Source organism: Anomaloglossus baeobatrachus, chromosome 6 (assembly GCF_048569485.1).
Source record: "Anomaloglossus baeobatrachus isolate aAnoBae1 chromosome 6, aAnoBae1.hap1, whole genome shotgun sequence".
Lineage (NCBI taxonomy): Eukaryota > Metazoa > Chordata > Amphibia > Anura > Aromobatidae > Anomaloglossus > Anomaloglossus baeobatrachus.
Window position 1 is genome coordinate 520,478,072 of NC_134358.1, and position 20,773 is coordinate 520,498,844.

Consider the following 20,773-nt stretch of genomic DNA (forward strand, 5'->3'; position numbering starts at 1 on the left):
CTGCGGCGGTGGTTAGTGCACGGTGCCACACAAAAAGGTCAGGTTAGGGACCCACTCAAGAGGTTTGCCGTGACGTGGCAGTGGGTTTAATACAATTTGATCAGAATGGTAACAAAAGAACCTCATGTTCTATTTAATTTTTGGCCTAGCGGCTTTAGATCATTGTATTTTTGGGATGTGCGATCCATGTCTTTTTCTTCACAAGTCTAAGTTGTCGTCCCCTAGTTTTACGGTTAGGGTTATTCCAGCCCACACAGGTGCTACAAAGGTCTGTGCAGCTAGGAACTTTAATCTTTACAAGAACCAAATGGGTCAGTTGCAGTAGTTGGAGAAAATCACTATTGTCCCATGTGTGCATAACAGAAGAACCTTAGATTTAGAGCTCCACCAACCATAAAGTGATGATTATCCCAGAGATATAAGATGATATACATTTCTAAAAAGTTTTTCTAACCATATAGAATAACATATTGTTAGCATATGCCATCACTTCCTGATAGATATAGGTCTCCCATCTTAGAATGAAGAAACCAACGTCTAGTTAAGAACTGGGGAGACTAAATCCTCTTTCATCCTACTGCAGCGCACCCAACGCTTAAAGGGAATCTGTCAGCAAGATTTTACATCCTAAACTATTCATATACACAAGTAACTCTTTCCAAGACAAGTCCAGCCATATATTTACATGGCCAGTCTGCTACACTCATCGTGCTTGAATGACAACATCGTCGCCTGAATTTACACACCATAGAAGCTGTCAGTCAAGCAGGAGGAGCTGCGGAGGGCAGGTAATAGAGCTGGAGTGACAAAGGCTTCAAATCTACCATAGCTGTTCAGCCTCATTTGTATATCAATTCTAATTCTGATTTATCAGTAGTAGTGGAGGAGTAAACTGGAGATGTAAAGGTCTTTGAAAGAGCTACATGTACATATAAATGGTTCGCGTGCTGAAATTCTGTGGAAAATCACTTTCAGTGGTGTGGCCCTGAAGAAAAACTGAAGGCATTCCAGTCTCTTCATTATTAGGAACAACCAGGTTCTCAGAAGTTAGATTTCAGGAAATTCCCCAAGGATTATGGAAAGGGGATGAAGAGGGAATCAAGCACAAGGTCCTTCTGTCCTTCAAGGTCCTTCTGTGTAGTGTTGCCAATAGTTGACCCATTTTGAACATTGATATATGAACCACTTTTTTTCTATTCTTACAACTGATCCTCCATTTTATTAGGCCACATAAAAAAATCTGTCATATCATTTCATGGATATTTCTATGTATGCCTTTTTAAAATCCAATGTCTCCGGGAGTGAAAAAATGTGGATTATAGGCAAATCTTCCCATATGGCCAAATCATCATATGTATCATATCTGAGAACTCGTATTATACCGCGTGAAAACTCTCTCCATGTATAGTCACCTTGTACTCACCTCATCAAGGTTTTTGCAGATCTGCCGCATTTCATTCACAGAGTTATCAAAGTTACCCATCCATCCAGACCCGGTCAGAGAAATGGCATATTTTAGGACAGACTCAGCCTCCGGTGGAGGTTGTAACTCCATAGGGAGATATTCCTCAGCTGCAGTTTTAAATATTTTTCTCTTTATGGGAGTGAGGTGTGTAGTTTTCCTTGGAGTAAATGATGGTTTTGGTCTTGTGGTGTTCGGAGTTTTGACAATTGCAGCAGTAGCCATGACTGTAGCTGAGCTGAGGAAAGAAAAATGATATTAACTCAATTAAAGTCATCAAAGATTGTGAAGCTGAGCAAAAACGTCTAGGAATCTGTAACATCCATAACTGTGCTTTCCACTTCTGCTCCTGTCGCTAGGCAGAGGGCAATGCGGAGCGACAATGGAGCAGTTCTGTTTTGCATTCTGGGACTAAGGGGTACTTTGCACATTACGACATCGCAAGCCGATGGTAGCGATGCCGAGCGCGATAGTCCCCGCCCCCGTCGCAGCTGCGATATCTTGTGATAGCTGCCGTAGCGAACATTATCACTACGGCAGCTTCACACGTACTTACAGTGCCTACAAGTAGTCTTCAACCCCCTGCAGATTTAGCAGGTTTGATAAGATGCAAATAAGTTAGAGCCTGCAAACTTCAAACAAGAGCAGGATTTATTAACAGATGCATAAATCTTACAAACCAACAAGTTATGGTGCTCAGTTAAATTTTAATAAATTTTCAACATAAAAGTGTGGGTCAATTATTATTCAACCCCTAGGTTTAATATTTTGTGGAATAACCCTTGTTTGCAATTACAGCTAATAATCGTCTTTTATAAGACCTGATCAGGCCGACACAGGTCTCTGGCGTTATCTTGGCCCACTCCTCCATGCAGATCTTCTCCAAGTTATCTAGGTTCTTTGGGTGTCTCATGTGGACTTTAATCTTGAGCTCCTTACACAATTTTTCAATTGGGTTAAGGTCAGGAGACTGACTAGGCCACTGCAACACCTTGATTTTTTCCCTCTTGAACCAGGCCTTGGTTTTCTTGGCTGTGTGCTTTGGGTCGTTGTCTTGTTGGAAGATGAAATGACGACCCATCTTAAGATCCTTGATGGAGGAGCGGAGGTTCTTGGCCAAAATCTCCAGGTAGGCCGTGCTATCCATCTTCCCATGGATGCGGACCAGATGGCCAGGCCCCTTGGCTGAGAAACAGCCCCACAGCATGATGCTGCCACCACCATGCTTGACTGTAGGGAAGGTATTCTTGGGGTCGTATGCAGTGCCATCCAGTCTCCAAACGTCACGTGTGTGGTTTGCACCAAAGATCTCGATCTTGGTCTCATCAGACCAGAGAACCTTGAACCAGTCTGTCTCAGAGTCCTCCAAGTGATCATGAGCAAACTGTAGACGAGCCTTGACATGACACTTTGAAAGTAAAGGTACCTTACGGGCTCGTCTGGAACGGAGACCATTGCGGTGGAGTACGTTACTTATGGTATTGACTGAAACCAATGTCCCCACTGCCATGAGATCTTCCCGGAGCTCCTTCCTTGTTGTCCTTGGGTTAGCCTTGACTCTTCGGACAAGCCTGGCTTCGGCACAGGTGGAAACTTTCAAAGGCAGTCCAGGCCGTGGAAGGCTAACAGTAGTTCCATAAGCCTTCCACTTCCGGATGATGCTCCCAACAGTGGAGACAGGTAGGCCCAACTCCTTGGAAAGGGTTTTGTACCCCTTGCCAGCCTTGTGACCCTCCACGATCTTGTCTCTGATGGCCTTGGAATGCTCCTTTGTCTTTCCCATGTTGACCAAGTATGAGTGCTGTTCACAAGTTTGGGGAGGGTCTTAATTAGTCAGAAAAGGCTGGAAAAAGAGATAATTAATCCAAACATGTGAAGCTCATTGTTCTTTGTGCCTTAAATACTTCTTAATACTTTAGGGGAACCAAACAGAATTCTTGTGGTTTGAGGGGTTAAATAATAAATGACCCTCTGAATAAACTTTTCACAATTTAAAAAAAATTAAATTCAAATTAATTAATTAATTCAAATTCAAAAAGAAAAAAAGAAATAACATTCTTTTTTGCTGCAGTGCATTTCACACTTCCAGGCTGATCTACAGTCCAAATGTTACAATGCCAAGTTAATTCAGAATGTGTAAACCTGCTAAATCTGCAGGGGGTTGAATACTACTTGTAGGCACTGTACTTGCCCTGCGACGTCGCTCTGGCCGGCGACCCGCCTCCTTCCTAAGGGGGCGGGTCGTGCGGTGTCACAGTGACGTCACACGGCAGGCGGCCAATAGAAGCGGAGGGGCGGAGATGAGCAGGACGTAAACATCCCGCCCACCTCCTTCCTTCCTCATTGCAGCTGGGACGCTGGTAAGGCGATGTTCCTCGCTCCTGCGGCTTCACACACAGCGATGTATGCTGCCGCAGGAACAAGGAACTACATCGTAACATCGGTCCTTCCGAAATTATGGAAATGACCGACGCTACACCGATCATACGATTTCAACACTTTTGCGCTCGTTAATCATAGTAAAAAGGATTCACATACTCCGATGTCGACAGCGACGCCGGATGTGCGTCACTTTCGATTTGACCCCACCGACATCGCACCTGCGATGTCGTAGTGTGCAAAGTACCCCTTATGGATTATCCAAACAGGGAACTTGTGGGTTAACTCCTAAAGTCTTTTGTTTTATTAGCTCTCTACTCTGAGCATTGGGCAGGGCTACTCCCTATGTAATCCTCTAGCTTCAGTTGCCAGTTATAGTTTACACTTACACTGGTTCACGTCTAATTCACAGTTTTAGTAACAAAAAGGAGACAGTTGCACTCTGTAGTGCTAAGATATGTGTAACAATGAATATGGGAATATAGACATGAATTACTGCTATGAAAAACATGGAAAAATTGAGATACTTAGCACACAAAAATGGCCAGATTGTATGTGAGGCCAACAGCCAGCAGCAAGGCGACCTCATTTTTGTTGGATCTCTAGCAAACTAATGCCTCTTTTTGGATAAACAAAAACCTATAATTTATGGGCAGAGGCTTAATAAGATAGAATGTGCCATCAGAATTTTTCTTAGGCTTCCTTCACACTAGGATTTTTTAACATGCGTCCTAAACATTTTATTAACGCAAAAACGGATCCAGTGCAAATGCGTTTTGATTTCAATGCATTTGCAATGGAGTCGTGTCAACATGAGTTGACATGTGTTTGTGTGTGGTTTAGTCAGGATCCAGCAACTTGCAGTTTTTTATCTTTTTTTAAAAACTCTCTCTCTCTTTCTCTCTTTCTTTTTCTCTTTCTCCCTTTCTTTCTCTCTATCTTTCTCTCTCTTTCTCTCTCTCTCTTTCTTTCGCTCTCTTTCCTTCTCTCTCTTTCTTTCTCTCTCTTTCACTTTCTCTTCTCTCTTTCCTTCTCTCTCTCTTTCTCTCTTTCTCTCTCTTTCTCTTTCTTTCACTTTCTCTTCTCTCTTTCTTTCTCTCTCTTTTTCTCTTTCTCCCTTTCTTTCTCTATATCTTTCTTTCTCTCTCTCTTTCTCTCTCTTTCTTTCTCTCTTTCTTTCTCTCTCTCTTTCTCTTTCTCTTTCTTTCTCTCTTTCTCTCTCTCTTTCTTTCACTCTTTCTCTCTTTTTCCCCTCACTCTCGATCACATGACTCCAATGCACGCCCATAAACTTCAAGTGAAAGGATCCTGTAAAATAACACTTGCGTTTGGATGCATTTCTTTTTGGAAACACAGGATCAGCTTTTGCTGCAAAAAAAACGTTCAAGACGCATGTTAAAAAAACAGTGTGAAAGAAGCCTTAGATAGGGGCACACCTTCTGATTGATCACTCCTACTCTTCAGCCTCAGGCAATTTTAAATCTCCATTTGCATGTTCCTGTCCGCCCATAAATTGTAGGGTTTTTTTACCCAAACATATCTTAGCACCACAGAGTGCAACTGTCTTCTTTTTTCACTATGTTTCATATTCAGTTTGTAGCTGTTCACATTAGAAAAATAAGATGGGCCATCAGTCTTTTTCTTTCATTCCCAGCTTTGACTCATCCTGTTTTTATCCATCCTTGGCTTTGGCCTCTGTTTTTGACAGCTCAACTGCCACTCAATGTTTTCCTGTTTTGACTTTCTTTTACTCACTCGGATTTTCTGACCATTCTGTGCCAGACCACTAGATCAGCCAGCAGCAATTCCATTGATATAATCCAGAGGGCCCTATATGAATTCAAATCTCTGTATTAGGAGTAAAGGTGAAGGTCTGGATTTCTCTCGAATCTGCCAGACTTAAGGCCCCGTTACACGCAACGACGTATCTAACGATATATCGCCGGGGTCACGGATTCTGTGACGCACATCCGGCATCGTTAGCGACGTTGTTGCGTGTGACAGCAAGGAGCAACCGTTAACGATGGAAAATACTCACCTTATCGTCCATCGTTGACACGTCGTTCCTTTTCAAAAAATCGTTAATTGTTGAGCACGCAGATTGTTCGTCGTTCCCCAGGCAGCACACATCGCTGTGTGTGACACCTCGGGAGCGACGCTGGGTGTGACACCTCGGCCGCCGGCAATGCGGAAGGAAGGAGGTGGGCAGGATGTTATGTCCCGCTCATCTCCGCCCCTCCACTTCTATTGTGCGGCCGCTTAGTGACGCCGCTGTGACGCCAAACAAACTGCCCCCTTAGAAAGGAGGCGGTTAGCCGACAACAGCGACGTCGCTAGGCAGGTAAGTACGTGGGACAGCTCCTAACGATGTTGTGCGCCACGGGCAGCGATTTGCCCGTGACGCACAAACGACGGGGGCGGGTGCTTTCACCAGCAATATCGCTGCGTGTAACACCCCCTTTAGAGTCTAAAGTAGGCTTTACACGCTGCAACATCGCTAGCTGATGCTAGTGTGAAGCCCTACAGGTGCAGTGCAGCAGTGTATTACCCTTAGGGACTCCACGGGATGGGACGGTCTGGTCACAGGTAGGGAACCTTCGTTTTGGGATTCGTCGTGACGCCACTCTCAGAATTGCGGTCAGTGCGGACCGCCACTGCAGGTTAAGGGATGCCTGGGGCTGATGGTGGGTGCAGTAGGTTGTAATAGCCTCCTGAGAGTAAGGCAAGCCCCAGGTCCCTGTGTATGTGGGTGGGACCACAGGTCGCAGAATGACTCAAACACAGTCCAAGAAGTCTTTTAACATGTTTACTCACTGTTTAGAGGTCACGGTGAGATGCCCGGGCGACACTGTGATAACCAGGTGGAACCAGGAATTCCAGGAGGCCGTTCTGAGGGTAGCTGTCCGCTCGCCCTCCTTGCACTCTTTTTGTTTGGGAGGATCCCTTGCTTGAAGCGTGGTAGGACTCCTCCAGGGAAGCTGTTACTACCCTGCTCCCCTCTCTCTGGCCCGTCTGCCGGCAGCGTGGCCTTGGTGGGATGGCTTCTGGCCCTGTCCCCTTATGGGCCTGGTGATTGCTGCTTGGCTCGAGCTCTGTGTAGTAGTGGTGAGGGCATAAAGTACCCCCCACCTGTAGGTTAAGCAGCTCTGGATGATTTGCTGCCTGTACTGGGGATCTGTTTCCCCTTGCGTGCTCGGATACCAGGATCTCCGTACTCAGCCACCCCTCTCTCTGGATGTCTTTCAGGCCGACCCACGGTACCCTTTCTCCCCCGCTTTCAGCTACTGCACTCCTCAGGACCCGTCTGACACGAGAGCCCCTCTGCTCCCTTCCACCTCCAGCTCCAGACCACCCTCACTTCCTCTCTGCCCTGCTTCCTAGCAACCAGCCTCTGAACACACCCCTAGCTGGGAATTGAAAGTTAACCCCCTACTGGCTACCCAAGGGTCCCTTCTTGTGGTGTGGGAGACCTGGTCACTATGTGTTTGTGTGTGCACCTCATCCTGGCCTTTGGAAATTACCTGGAAGCATTGTCCCCGCATGGGTGCAATACTCTGTGGTGCCTGACCAGGTCAGGGGCGCCACATTCCCCCTTAGTTATCATCAGCACGTCCTCGGGCTGCAAAGACAAGAGAAAAAGGTAAATACAAACTTTTCCCACACAGGGGCAATCATTTACATTTAAACATACCAGGTACCATTCCACCACCAACCACCCACATGTCCGAAACCCACCCAAAAACCTCCAGGAGGTAGGTCGCCGGTCCTTTTGGTGACCAGGTCTGGGCCATCACATTCCCCAGACCTTTCCTCCAATCTTCCTCTCCTGAGGAGAGTGGTGTAAGGTAGGCCCCATAAACAGGCGTACCCGCTTCCGAGTGTTGGAGGGCAGGCCCCATAAACAGGCGTGCCCCCTTGTTGGTGCAGAGCCATGCCCCTCAACAGGCAGACCCTGTGGTTGGTACCAAGGAGGTAACTTTTTACAATGCAAGAGTTTGTGGTTAAAGCCAGTTCATAACCGATGGTCCATTTTTAAAGTGCACGTAAACTAGTGCAAAGAAAACATTTTAAAGAGGTCTCACAATAGTCCTTGTGGGCACATTTCACTTAAACGTTACTTAACTGTAAACAGGTTAAACATTACATTTCATACCGTCACTTTGAACTAAACTGTACTTTCTCTATAGCGTAATGGGAGCTGACCAAAGTTGCTGCGGGTTGATCTACGCAGTACTATACTGTCATCTGTCTGAGGTTGTGTCCTCCCACCCGATGTATGTGTCTCAATGTGAATAATAGGTGTACTAGGTATTGATACCAGTGCATGGTCTTCTGCTTCAGCTACATTTGGCTCTTCCAGGTTTTGAACAGGTTCTTCTGGGTCTCTTACTTCTCCAGATTGAGGGAATGTAATAACCGGAATAACTACTGCTCCATTGTATTGAGGCCAACTTGCTGGAAAATCTCCAAGTACAGTATGGATCATCTTTTCTTTTGGTTCTTGAACTGGCAAAGGGTTGGGACTTTCTTCAGGGGTTCTTAGTTGTTCAGGACATTTCTTTAGGCGATCTCTAGAAACGACAGCTGTTGTTTTTCCTCCATCTTTGCTGATAAGGCATGTCTTTTCACTGCTAAGCGTCGATGGTAACACAGTATAGGGTTCTTCTTCCCAGTGATTGTCAAGTTTATGATGTCTTCTCTTTCTCTTGAGAACTATATCTCCTGGCATCAAAGGAACAGCAGGTGCTTTTCGATTGTAGGCCTTTTCTTGTTTCTCACGCTGCTGAGTCAGGCTTCGCTCCACACACTCTTGTACTTTCTTGTATTGGGCTTGGCGGTTGGAATCCCAATCAGCACCTTGTAGATGGTCTTCAGGGGTCTCAACTCCCATTTCCAGATCTACTGGCAATCTCCCTGGTCTGGCCCTCATCAGGTATGCCGGTGTGCAGTTCGTGGAACTCACAAGGATGTTGTTATACATGTCCACTAGATCGGGCAGTTTTTCCAGCCACCGACTTCGTTCTTCTAATGGGAGAGTCTTCAGAAGGTCGAGAATGATGTGGTTCATTTTCTCACACATGCCATTGGTCTGAGGATGGTAAGGCGTGGTACGGATCTTCCTGCAGCCGTAAAGGTTGCAAAACTCCTTAAACACTTCAGCTTCAAAGGCTGGTCCTTGGTCAGTGAGCACTTGATCTGGGTAGCCATGTGGTCGACAGAAATGTGTCTGGAAAGCTTTGGCTGCAGTCTGACCGGTCAAGTCCTTGACTGGTACTACCACCAGGAATCTGGAGTAGTGGTCAACCATAGTGAGAGCGTAGTTGTAGCCTTGTCTGCTGGGTGCCAACTTTACATGGTCCAGGGCCACGATCTCCAGGGGCCGTTTAGTTTGGATTGGCTGGAGTGGTGCCCTCTGGCTGTGCTGGTCTTTTCTTCTAAGATTGCAGGGCCCGCAGTTTCGACACCACTTCTCTAGGGCAGATCTCATGCCCACCCAGTAGAATCTTACTTTAAGTAGGGCCTCCAGTTTCTTCCAACCAAAGTGGCCTGCACCATTGTGATAGGCTTCTAGCACCATCCTCGTATCCTTCTGTGGTACAATCACTTGCCACACCTTCTCATGCGTCCTCGGGTCAATGATGCTCCTGTAAAGTTTGTCTTGATAGATGAATAATCGACCCCTCTCCTTCCATAGGTACTGTGCCTCAGGTGGGGCTCCTTTGTCAAGGCTGGCGCCAGGCTGGTTGATCAGTTTCTTTACCAAGCCTACCGCTGGATCATTTTCCTGGGTCTCCTTCCAGTTGTAGTGAGGTAGTGGGTTCAGGGTCACCTCTTGGCGGTTGGCACGCAACTGCCGACACTGTTTTGCTCCATGGCGATGGAACGCTGGCAGCTCAATCTCTTCAAGATCATCTACATCTTCACCCTCGTCTGCTAGGTGAGGCATCCTGGACAGAGCATCTGCGTTGCCGTTCTTGCGGCCAGCTCGATACTTGACAGTAAAGTCATAATTCGCCAGTCGGGCTACCCAACGCTGCTCCATGGCACCCAATTTAGCAGTATCCAAGTGGGTCAGGGGGTTGTTGTCCGTGAAGACAGTGAATTTGGTGGCTGCCAGGTAGTGCTTGAACCGCTCTGTGATAGCCCATACCATGGCCAGGAACTCTAGCTTAAATGAGCTATAATTTTCTGGGTTTCTTTCAGTAGGCCTGAGCTTCCTGCTGGCGTAAGCAATCACACGCTCTTTGCCTCCCTGCACCTGTGAAAGCACTGCTCCCAGTCCCACATTACTGGCATCTGTGTACAGTACGAATGGCAGACCGTAGTCAGGGTAGGCTAGGATCTCTTCACCCGTCAAGGCCCCTTTCAATTGTCTGAAGGAGTGTTCTTCTGCTTCTCCCCAGTGAAATGGCGGGCCGGAGATCTTTCCTTTCTTCTTTGGGTGGCCTACCAGGAGCTCTTGCAAAGGCGCTGCCATTTTCGTGTAGCCCTTGATGAACCTTCTGTAGTAGCCTACCAAGCCAAGGAACTGACGTACCTCCCGGACGGTAGTAGGTGTGGGCCACTCCTGGATGACTGTGACCTTCTCTGGGTCCGGTGCTACTCCTTCTGCACTGACCACGTGACCTAGGTACTGGACCTTTGGCTTCAGTAAATGGCACTTGGATGGTTTCAGCTTCATTCCATATCGGGATAGCGCTTCAAAGACTTCAGCCAGGTGTTTCAGGTGGTCCTCGTAGGTCTTGGAGTACACGATGACATCATCCAGGTAGAGCAGGACGGTTTCAAAGTTGAGGTGCCCTAGGCAGCATTCCATAAGCCTCTGGAAGGTCCCGGGGGCATTGCAGAGTCCAAATGGCATGCTGTTGAACTCACAGAGGCCCATTGGGGTGGTGAAGGCCGTCTTCTCCCGATCTTCTTCTGCTACAGATACTTGCCAGTAGCCACTAGTAAGATCTAGGGTAGAAAAGTAGTTAGAGGTTTTCAAGGCAGCGAGGGATTCCTCTATCCTAGGCAAAGGGTAGGCATCCTTGTGTGTTATCTGATTTATCCGTCTGTAATCCACACACATCCTCATTGTGCCATCCTTCTTCCTCACCAGGACCAGGGGAGCTGCCCAGGGGCTGCAACTGTCCCTTATGACTCCTGCCTCCTTCATGTCCTTCAGCATGTCCTTTGTGCGCTGGTAATGGGCTGGTGGAATAGGCCTATGTCTTTCCTTAATGGGAGGATGACTGCCTGTGGGTATGTGATGTTGCACCCCTTTGATCCTACCAAAGTCTAGTGGGTTCTTACTAAAGACCTGCTCGTATTCCTGCACGACCCTGTAAACCCCATGTTTCTGGTAGACGGGTGTAGAGTCAGTCCCCACGTGTAGTTTCTGGCACCAGTCCTCTAACTGCTTTTGGGAGGTCTCATCCTCTGTTGAGTCAGCTTGTGTCAGGGGACCTACAGGTGTTATGGCGTCATCTGAGCATGTAAACAGTTTGGCTATGGTAGCGTACCTTGGTAGTCTGGCTTCCTCCTCCCCACAGTTCAACACTCGTACAGGCACTCGTCCCTTGTGTACATCAACTACCCCCCTGGCTGTCAGAATCGTGGGCCAGTGGTCTGAATGAGTGGGCTCTAGTACAGCCTGGTAATCTTGTCCTCTGAGACCTACCGCTGCTCTACACCACATCATCATTTCACTCCGTGGGGGTATCACAATGGGGTTAGCATCCATCACCCGTACACTACCAATCTCACCGCCAGTCTGTTTTACCTGTTGCTTCCTCAGAATGATTCGGATCTCCTTTTGCAAGGCTCTTTGCGACCTGCCCTCAGCACCTTCAACAATCTGGTGAAGCAACAACAACACTTCCCCTAGGCAATTTTCTATGACATTAGTGCCTAAAATCATTTGCGGGTTCCTTTCTCTAATATCAGTGTCCACAACAATCAGTCCTTGTCCCTTCATTTCCTGCCTTCCCACCTTTATGGTTACCTCCTTGACCCCAATCTGGTCTATAGGTTGTCCGTTGGCAGCATAGATGGTGAGGGAGGGGTCCGGTGGTCGGAGATCGTCGTCCGACCAAAACCTACGATACAGGACATACGGGATCGTGGTTACCTGAGAGCCGGTGTCCAATAATGCCGGGGTAGGGATCCCATCCAGGACGATGGACAGGACAGGACGTCCACCCACGTACTGATCACGGCAGCGACCTGGGCCTGATCTTCTTAATCCTGAGGACTGGCCCTCGGCCCCAGGTTTGGCTCGTTTAAAGGGCAAGCCCTTGCATAGTGACCTGCCTCCTGGCAACGACGACAGATGGGTTGTCCAGATGAGTCATAGCGATCACTGCTCCTGCCTCGGGTTGTAGGACCTCTTCTCCTCCGCATCCACGGGACGTCCTCTGGGCTGTCAGCTAGCAGGATCCGATGAGGGACTTTGGTGTCTGAGGGCAACTGCATTGCTTTCAGGATTTGTGCGACGTCCTTAGTGAGCTGTTGCACCTGGGAGGATAGTGTATTTATGGTCTCTGCTGACGTGTTGAGTCCTTTTGCAGTTATCAGGGCCTGCGAGGAGGATTCCGCTCCTGCAGCCGTGGAACTGGCAGGCCATGCTGGTGCGACGGGGTCTGTGTCCACAGGAGGTTGGAGTGCTTTCACTGCCCTGTCTTTCAAAATGGCAAAGTCCACGTCAGGGTGTTCCAGGGACCACAGCTTCATCTGCTTCCCATCCTCAGGAGAGCGCAGGCCCCGCAAGAATTGTTCCTTCATCATCCGGTTTCCTTCCTGATCACTGACAGGGTCCACCAGCTTGAGAGCCCGTAGTGCAGCCTGCAGCCTGAGGGCATAGTCTCTTATGCTATCTTGGGGCTTCTGACGGCAGTTATAGAAGTCCGTCCTCAGCTCTCCCTCTGTGCGGTGTTCAAAAGCAGCTGCTAGTTTGGCAAAGATGGTCTCAACAGAGCCCCGGTCATCATTGGTCCAGGACTCAGCCTCCAACTCTGCTGCTTCAGTCAATTGTCCCAGCACCACAGCGGCCCTCTGCTTACCAGTCATCGCGTGCATGTCTAGCAGGGTGTTGATCTTCTTCTTAAACCCGGTCAGCGTGTCTATTTTACCGGCGTATTGGGGCAGCCATTGCGCTCCTGGGACATACAGTAAGGAAACTGGCATTATGGGGGAGATTTCGGCCGGCGCAGCTGCGACCGCGGCACCGGCACCAGGCGCTGCTGCGTCCAGCGCGACGGGGGCTGGCATCGCTTGGGCTGCGTCGCCCTGACCAGGGGCATTACCTCCTGCAGCGTCCATTTTTCTTCAAAAATCTGCGCGCTCCCTTCCCACTTCCTGGGTCAGAACGCTCTCCGAATTGTGGGGATTCTGGGGCGGCCACACCTCTTCGTGGGCGGTGCTCTTCTCCCTCGCGCGGGCTGCAGCGCGCGCTTTTGAAGATGACAATATGGCGGCGGTTCAATTTTTGCGGTCGGACCTCTGAGGAACACGGTCACCTGTCTGAACAGGTCTAGTCCAAATCCTGTTCACAGCGCCAGATATGTGAAGCCCTACAGGTGCGGTGCAGCAGTGTATTACCCTTAGGGACTCCACGGGATGGGACGGTCTGGTCACAGGTAGGGAACCTTCGTTTTGGGATTCGTCGTGACGCCACTCTCAGAATTGCGGTCAGTGCGGACCGCCACTGCAGGTTAAGGGATGCCTGGGGCTGATGGTGGGTGCAGTAGGTTGTAATAGCCTCCTGAGAGTAAGGCAAGCCCCAGGTCCCTGTGTATGTGGGTGGGACCACAGGTCGCAGAATGACTCAAACACAGTCCAAGAAGTCTTTTAACGTGTTTACTCACTGTTTAGAGGTCACGGTGAGATGCCCGGGCGACACTGTGATAACCAGGTGGAACCAGGAATTCCAGGAGGCCGTTCTGAGGGTAGCTGTCCGCTCGCCCTCCTTGCACTCTTTTTGTTTGGGAGGATCCCTTGCTTGAAGCGTGGTAGGACTCCTCCAGGGAAGCTGTTACTACCCTGCTCCCCTCTCTCTGGCCCGTCTGCCGGCAGCGTGGCCTTGGTGGGATGGCTTCTGGCCCTGTCCCCTTATGGGCCTGGTGATTGCTGCTTGGCTCGAGCTCTGTGTAGTAGTGGTGAGGGCATAAAGTACCCCCCACCTGTAGGTTAAGCAGCTCTGGATGATTTGCTGCCTGTACTGGGGATCTGTTTCCCCTTGCGTGCTCGGATACCAGGATCTCCGTACTCAGCCACCCCTCTCTCTGGATGTCTTTCAGGCCGACCCACGGTACCCTTTCTCCCCCGCTTTCAGCTACTGCACTCCTCAGGACCCGTCTGACACGAGAGCCCCTCTGCTCCCTTCCACCTCCAGCTCCAGACCACCCTCACTTCCTCTCTGCCCTGCTTCCTAGCAACCAGCCTCTGAACACACCCCTAGCTGGGAATTGAAAGTTAACCCCCTACTGGCTACCCAAGGGTCCCTTCTTGTGGTGTGGGAGACCTGGTCACTATGTGTTTGTGTGTGCACCTCATCCTGGCCTTTGGAAATTACCTGGAAGCATTGTCCCCGCATGGGTGCAATACTCTGTGGTGCCTGACCAGGTCAGGGGCGCCACACTAGCGATGGCGAGTGTGATAGCACCCGCCCCTATGGTTATGCCGATATGTGGAGATCGCTGCCGTAGCAAACATTATCGCTACGGCAGCGTCACACGTACTTACCTGCTCGGCGATGTCACTGTGACCGGTGAACTGCCTCCTTTCTAAGGGGGAGGTTCGCTCGGCGTCACAGCGACGTCTCTAAGCGGCCGCCCAATTAAAGCGGACGGGCGGAAATGAGCAGACGAACATCCCGCCCACCTTCTTCCTTCCTCATTGCTGGCGTGTGGCAGGTAAGAAGAGGTTCCTCGTTCCTGCGGCGTCACACGTAGCGATGTGTGCTGCCGCAGGGACGAGGATCAACTTCGCCCAAGCGACAGCAGCGATAATTGGAAGAGGACCCCCATGTCAACAAGGAGCGATTTTGGACGTTTTTGCAACGATCCAAAATCGCTCCTAGGAGTCACACACAACGAGATCGCTACAGCGGCCGGATGTGCGTCACAAAATCTGTGACCCCAACGAGATCGCTGTAGCGAAATCGTAGCGTGTAAAGCCACCCTTACTCCAAGTCTGTTCATGGGAGCTTTTTTAATTGCTGCCAGTCTTCCACTGACATTGCTCCCCTTTAGGCTCCAGTCAAACGACCATAGATTCTTTCATGCGAGAGAAACAGGTAATTAAACTAATGACACTCAAATTAAACTCTGACAGAGTTTGAAGCGAGTATCAGCACAGTGTGGTCCAATTTTCTTGGAACACACTGTCAGGAGAAGGAAGAAAACTAAATTTAATTTTCTCTATTCTATGAGTCCACATGTTGTATGTCCGTCACTCGGTATAGGGAGGCTGGGCAAACTAAACATGAGTTATTTGGAAATTTGGAGGATAAAATTAGGGCACACTAAATAGGACTACACACAGATGTCATCCGAGTGCAGTCTGATGGATTCCACGCATCCATAGGCTTGAATGCGTGCGCACCGTCTAATTTCCACTGCTAATCGCAGCATGCAGTGAATTTTTTGCCATGCTAAATCGACACTACCCCATTGTATAACATTGGTCCAATGTATTCCATAAAATACTGGATAGCCCTCACCTGTGTTATACGCTTCTGTGAGCGCAGCCTTATAGAAATATGCCCAGAAGTGTCATACAATGAGCCACTTGTATTGTTTTTTAAATATTTATTTTACATATTTCCTGATTATACTCAATAGTTACTAATCCGGTTACAGCTCTTATTTTGCAAAGGACCCAGTGATGCTAGTACCTGGCTGTCCCACAGAGTTTTGCACGAACTTCGCCGATTATCAGGCTCTGTTCCCATTTTAGATTCTGACATTCCCCCCAATACTTTCTCTGTTGTCTCTGATCAACACAGGCAGACTCGGGCGTTGACCTGCTGTGTGCTCAGTCATAACCAGACTAGCAAGAATTAACCTCTGCTAGGCTGCATGTTAGTGAAGCCATCAGGGTGCTACAAGGTTCTGCATCCCCACTAGGATGCAGGGCCTACCCCCTTAGGGACCCACAACCCCAGAGCCGGTACCAACAAAAACCCAGGTAATTCCAGTTTTCCCCAACAATCCCCCATACAATGGTACTTCGCTAGGGTGGGACCATGGATGGCCGCCTATAGGTGGAGCCACTGTGAAGCCCCACAAGTGCAGTGTCGGTGCATTACCTTCAGGGACTCCACTCGGCTGGATCCTGTCACAGGTAGGAAATCTTCTATTTGTCGTGACGCCACTCTCAGAATTGCGGTCAGTGGGGACCGCCACTGCAGATTAAGGGATGCCTGGGGCTGATGGTGGGTGCAGTCGGTTGTAATAGCCTCCTGAGAGTGAGGCAAGCCCCAGGGCCCTGTGTAGGTGTGTAGAACCACAAGGCGCAGAATAACTCCACACAAGCTAAATGTCTTTCAGGGATTTTACTCACGGAAGGTGGCAGAGTGAGTAACCCGGGCGTAGCTGGGATGAACCAGGCTGGAACCAGGTGTCCTTCAGGCTGACTGGTGAGGGTGACTACCGACTCGCCTTCCTTAGCCCTTTGCGTTTTGGGGTAACCCCGACTTTTAGTCCCTATGGGGGTCACCCAGGGAAGTTGCTGAAGCCTCTCTCCCCTTCGGTTGCCGTTTGCTTGTCGCCTGGACCAGATCACTCCAGCTACTTGCCTCCTGTGAACTATGGGCCCTAACTGTGGCTACGTGGCTGCGGCTTTTGGGTGTTGTGGTGTGGGCTTTGAGGGCCCCACACCGGCAGGTTTAGCAGGGAAAGGTGGATCTATCCCCGCTCCGGGATCTGCCGCCCGTTTGGGCCTGGTACTCCCTAGCAGTCTCCTTACTTCCCACTCCGTGCTCTCTCTCTAGCTGAAGATGGATTTCGGGTAGCACTCCTAGGTGACCGTTCTCCCCCGTCGGTAGCCACTGCGCGGGCGCTGTTAGACTGCAACAGCCCCAGGGGTCTGCTCTTCTCTGAGCTCCCTGGACTCTGCACACTAAACCGGCTCACTCGTGGGACTTGCACTGCTGCTCCTGTCTGAGCTTCACTTCCATGCTCCTCACTCCTCCCCACTCTGCTTCAGACTGTTCTCTCCTCCTTCTCTTTTCTTTTCCCTTTGTGCCTGCCTACGCCACCTAGCAACCAGGCTCTCTACCACACCCCTTGAGTGGAGATGGAGGCTTCGCCCCCTCCACTCCTCAAGTGGAGGTGAAGGCTTTGCCCCCTCCTGGGATCCCCAGGGGTCCTCTCAAAGGTACATGTGTGAGACCTGATCACTATGCGCCTGTGTAGTCACACCTCGGTCAGCCTTCTGGATTACCTGTATTGTACTGTCCCCAGCATGGGTGCAGTACTCAGTGGTGCCTGACCAGGTCAGGGGCGCCACATTCCCCCTTAGTTATCACCAGCACGTCCTCGGGCTGCAAGACAACATTTTAAAATGCATAAAACATTAAAACATGGTAAAACATTTAAAACCACCAGGTACCATACATCACCACCCTCCACCCACAAGTCCGTTAACCCACCCAAACCCTTTTCAGGAGGCAGGTCACCGGTCCTTTTGGTAACCAGGTCTGGGCCATCCACTTCCCCAGACCTTTCCTCCAATCTGCCTCTCCCGTTGGCCGCGCCTTCAGCCACTTCTGGCAGGATGTAGAGGCGGCTTTCATGGTCTAGTGGTCTTCAGGGCATACCTGGCCTGGTGAAGCCGCGCCTTCAGCCACTTCTGGCAGGATCCAGAGGCGGCCTCCACAGTTGGTGCTGACCAGGTGCCCTCTTTGTGGTGGAGAGCCAGGCCCCATAAACAGGCATGCTCTCTGGTTGCAGGTGAGCCAAGGCCCTATATACGGACGTGCTCCCTGGTTGCAGACGAGCCAAGCCCCTAAACAGGCTGGCTCTGGTGGTGGTACCCTCTGGTGTAACTATTTACACTGCGAGAGTTTGTGGCTATAGCCAGTTCATAGCCTTAAGGTTCATTTCTCACATTAGTTTATGTGGGCACATCTCTTAAACAGTAACGTTGCAAAAACTTCAAACTGGTCAAAACAGGAACTTGTTGTACTTCTTACTTTTCTTGCTTTACATGGATTCCTCCTCACCAGGGCTTGGGCCTGTAGGGCTGCGGCACCTGCTGCTTTCTCGGTCTTTTTCATCATCCGTGGTAGTCTCATCAGTGGGTTCTTTGTCTGTTCTTTCTCTATCTCTGCCTTTCCTTTCTTCTTCCGTGTCTGTTTCTTTTTCTTTAGGACATGGTGTTACATCGAGTGCATACCAGCCTCTTTCTCCTTGATGCATGGTAAACTCCACTGAATCTCCCATCCTTAGGTTTCTTCCCGGATGTCCTCTGGGCAAATGAGCTCTAACGTCTCTTCTGTTGACAAAAATGCCTTCCTTCATACCAGGTGCTACTATGAAGCCGTATCCTGATTTTAGGCTGAAATCTTCTACTACACCTCGACAAAGTGGACCTCTGACCTGGGATTTGGCTCTTCTCAAAAACCATTTCTCCTCTAAGTCTCTGGCCGTGACTTCATCTTTATTCTCTGGAGACTGCGGTGCAGGGGAAAACTTGGTTCTGCTACGGCGCCGTGTCCTACGGGCCGGGCTCTGCTGGGTCGCTACTTCGCGGCTTGCAGGCTGGATTCTGGATACATCTTCCTCAGCAGAGGGTATCGGGTCTTCTTCATCCCAGCGGGAATATGGCAACATCTCTGGCTCTGGGCATGGATCCACTGCTGATGGCTCCGGGGTCAGCTCCTCAACTTCCTGGCCTCCCCGCCCCCTTAGTTCTTCTGAGCACTCCTGTCGTGGCAGTGCTGGGGATGGATGTTCTTCAGCAGGCCCAGGCGGGGGACTCTTTGGCGTAGTTGCTGCAAGAGTTGCCGGAATCCTCCTGGGGGTATGTGGAGGGAGCAGATACCGGTCCACCATCTCCTGTGGGAACTGGGACTCTAGGTTAGCCTTCAGCTCCCAGTATGCGGGGTCCTCTCCTATCAGGGACTTCCTAGCAGGGACTTCCTTGGACTGGGGAGCGATGTCTGCTCTGGCCTTGCAGGCCGGGGTAAACGGTGATACAATCTTATCTTGGCGGGCCGCGCCTGACATGGCGGCGGCCTGGATCAGCGTCGCTGTTGCAACTGGCGGCTTAGCGGGCGTCGCTACTGTGGCCGGTTCTTGGCGGGCCGGGCAGGGCATCGCTGCGGCGGCCTGGATTGGCGTCGCTGTCGTGGCTTGGATCGGCGTCGCAGCTGCGATGGGATCTTTGCAGGCTGGGCTGAGCGTCGCTGCAGCGATCTGGGCTTGGCGGGCCGCACCTGGCGTGGCTGCGGCCTGGTTCAGCACCTCGCCTGCGGCGTGGATGAGCGTCGCTGCTGCGGTGGGGTCTTGGCGGGCCGGGCCTAGCAAGGCGGCGGCCTGGGTCAGCGTCACACCTGCGGCATGGATGAGGGTCGCGGTGGCAGCCGGTTCTTTGCGGGCCGGACTTGGCGTTACTGCAGGGACCGGGTCTTGGTGGGCCGAGCAGGGCATCGCTGCGGCGGCCTGGGCTTGGCGGGCCGCACCTGGCGTGGCTGCGGCCTGGCTCAGCGTCGCCGCGCCGGGCGCCTCCTCAGGGACCGCGGGCGTGGCAGCAGGGGTCGGGGCACTCGCGCTGGCAGGGGCAACACTGGACTCACCCATCGGTGGTATCATCGGGGTCTGAGTCGTCGCCGCTCGGTCTGGCACTCGTCGCGTGGCTCTCCCCTCGTAGGCCTGAACCGCTGCAGCCATCTCCAGAAGCTCCATGCGTTCCTCTCTGATCTGCTCTACGACCCGGGTCTCCAGTCGGTCGCAGAACTGGGCAAGCTCCCGATACCACCAGGCAGCGGAGCCTGGTTCTGGGTTTCTGCGTTCAGACGCCATTTCCTCTGCGCCTTCTTCTGCACGATTTCCCAGCAGCGGACTCGTCGCTGCCTCCAGTAGCAGGCTCTTCAGTTTCTGCTCTGCCTCTTCCAGCAGCAGGCTTCTGGCTCCCTTTCTGTCCCGACGTCTCTGAACGCTTCCGCTCTCTTCACAAGCGAGGTCAGAACTCTGCAGGGGATCTCTGGGTAGCCACACCTCTTCGTGGGCGGTAACTTCTCCCAGCGCGGGCTGCTGTTGTTTTTCAGCGCGCTTTTCATGGTGGCAATATGGCGGCGCTTCCAATTTTTCAAGCGGACCGCCCAGGCACATGGTCACCTGTCTGAACAGGTCTAGTCCTTATCCTGTTCGTGACGCCAGATGTGAAGCCCCACAAGTGCAGTGTCGGTGCATTACCTTCAGGGACTCCACTCGGCTGGATCCTGTCACAGGTAGGAAATCTTCTATTTGTCGTGACGCCACTCTCAGAATTGCGGTCAGTGGGGACCGCCACTGCAGATTAAGGGATGCCTGGGGCTGATGGTGGGTGCAGTCGGTTGTAATAGCCTCCTGAGAGTGAGGCAAGCCCCAGGGCCCTGTGTAGGTGTGTAGAACCACAAGGCGCAAAATAACTCCACACAAGCTAAATGTCTTTCAGGGATTTTACTCACGGAAGGTGGCAGAGTGAGTAACCCGGGCGTAGCTGGGATGAACCAGGCTGGAACCAGGTGTCCTTCAGGCTGACTGGTGAGGGTGACTACCGACTCGCCTTCCTTAGCCCTTTGCGTTTTGGGGTAACCCCGACTTTTAGTCCCTATGGGGGTCACCCAGGGAAGTTGCTGAAGCCTCTCTCCCCTTCGGTTGCCGTTTGCTTGTCGCCTGGACCAGATCACTCCAGCTACTTGCCTCCTGTGAACTATGGGCCCTAACTGTGGCTACGTGGCTG

General features: G+C 50.9%; 1 protein-coding gene across 10 annotated transcripts in view; it reads right to left on the reverse strand.

Moving 5' to 3' along the window:
* CCDC7 (coiled-coil domain containing 7) overlaps positions 1-20,773 on the reverse strand; it is a 146,466-nt gene that overhangs the window by 109,126 nt on the left and 16,567 nt on the right. For 9 of the 10 annotated variants that reach the window (XR_012724576.1, XR_012724575.1, XR_012724574.1 and 6 more), the window contains exon 2: positions 1,424-1,700. The exons of the other annotated variant lie outside the window; for it this stretch is intronic. Coding sequence is in view for 6 of the 9 variants with exons in the window: in XM_075316779.1 (XP_075172894.1) it covers positions 1,424-1,687 (264 nt within the window). In the remaining 3 variants the exon portion in view is untranslated. The remainder of the gene's footprint in view (positions 1-1,423; positions 1,701-20,773) is intronic. 10 annotated transcript variants of the gene reach the window in all.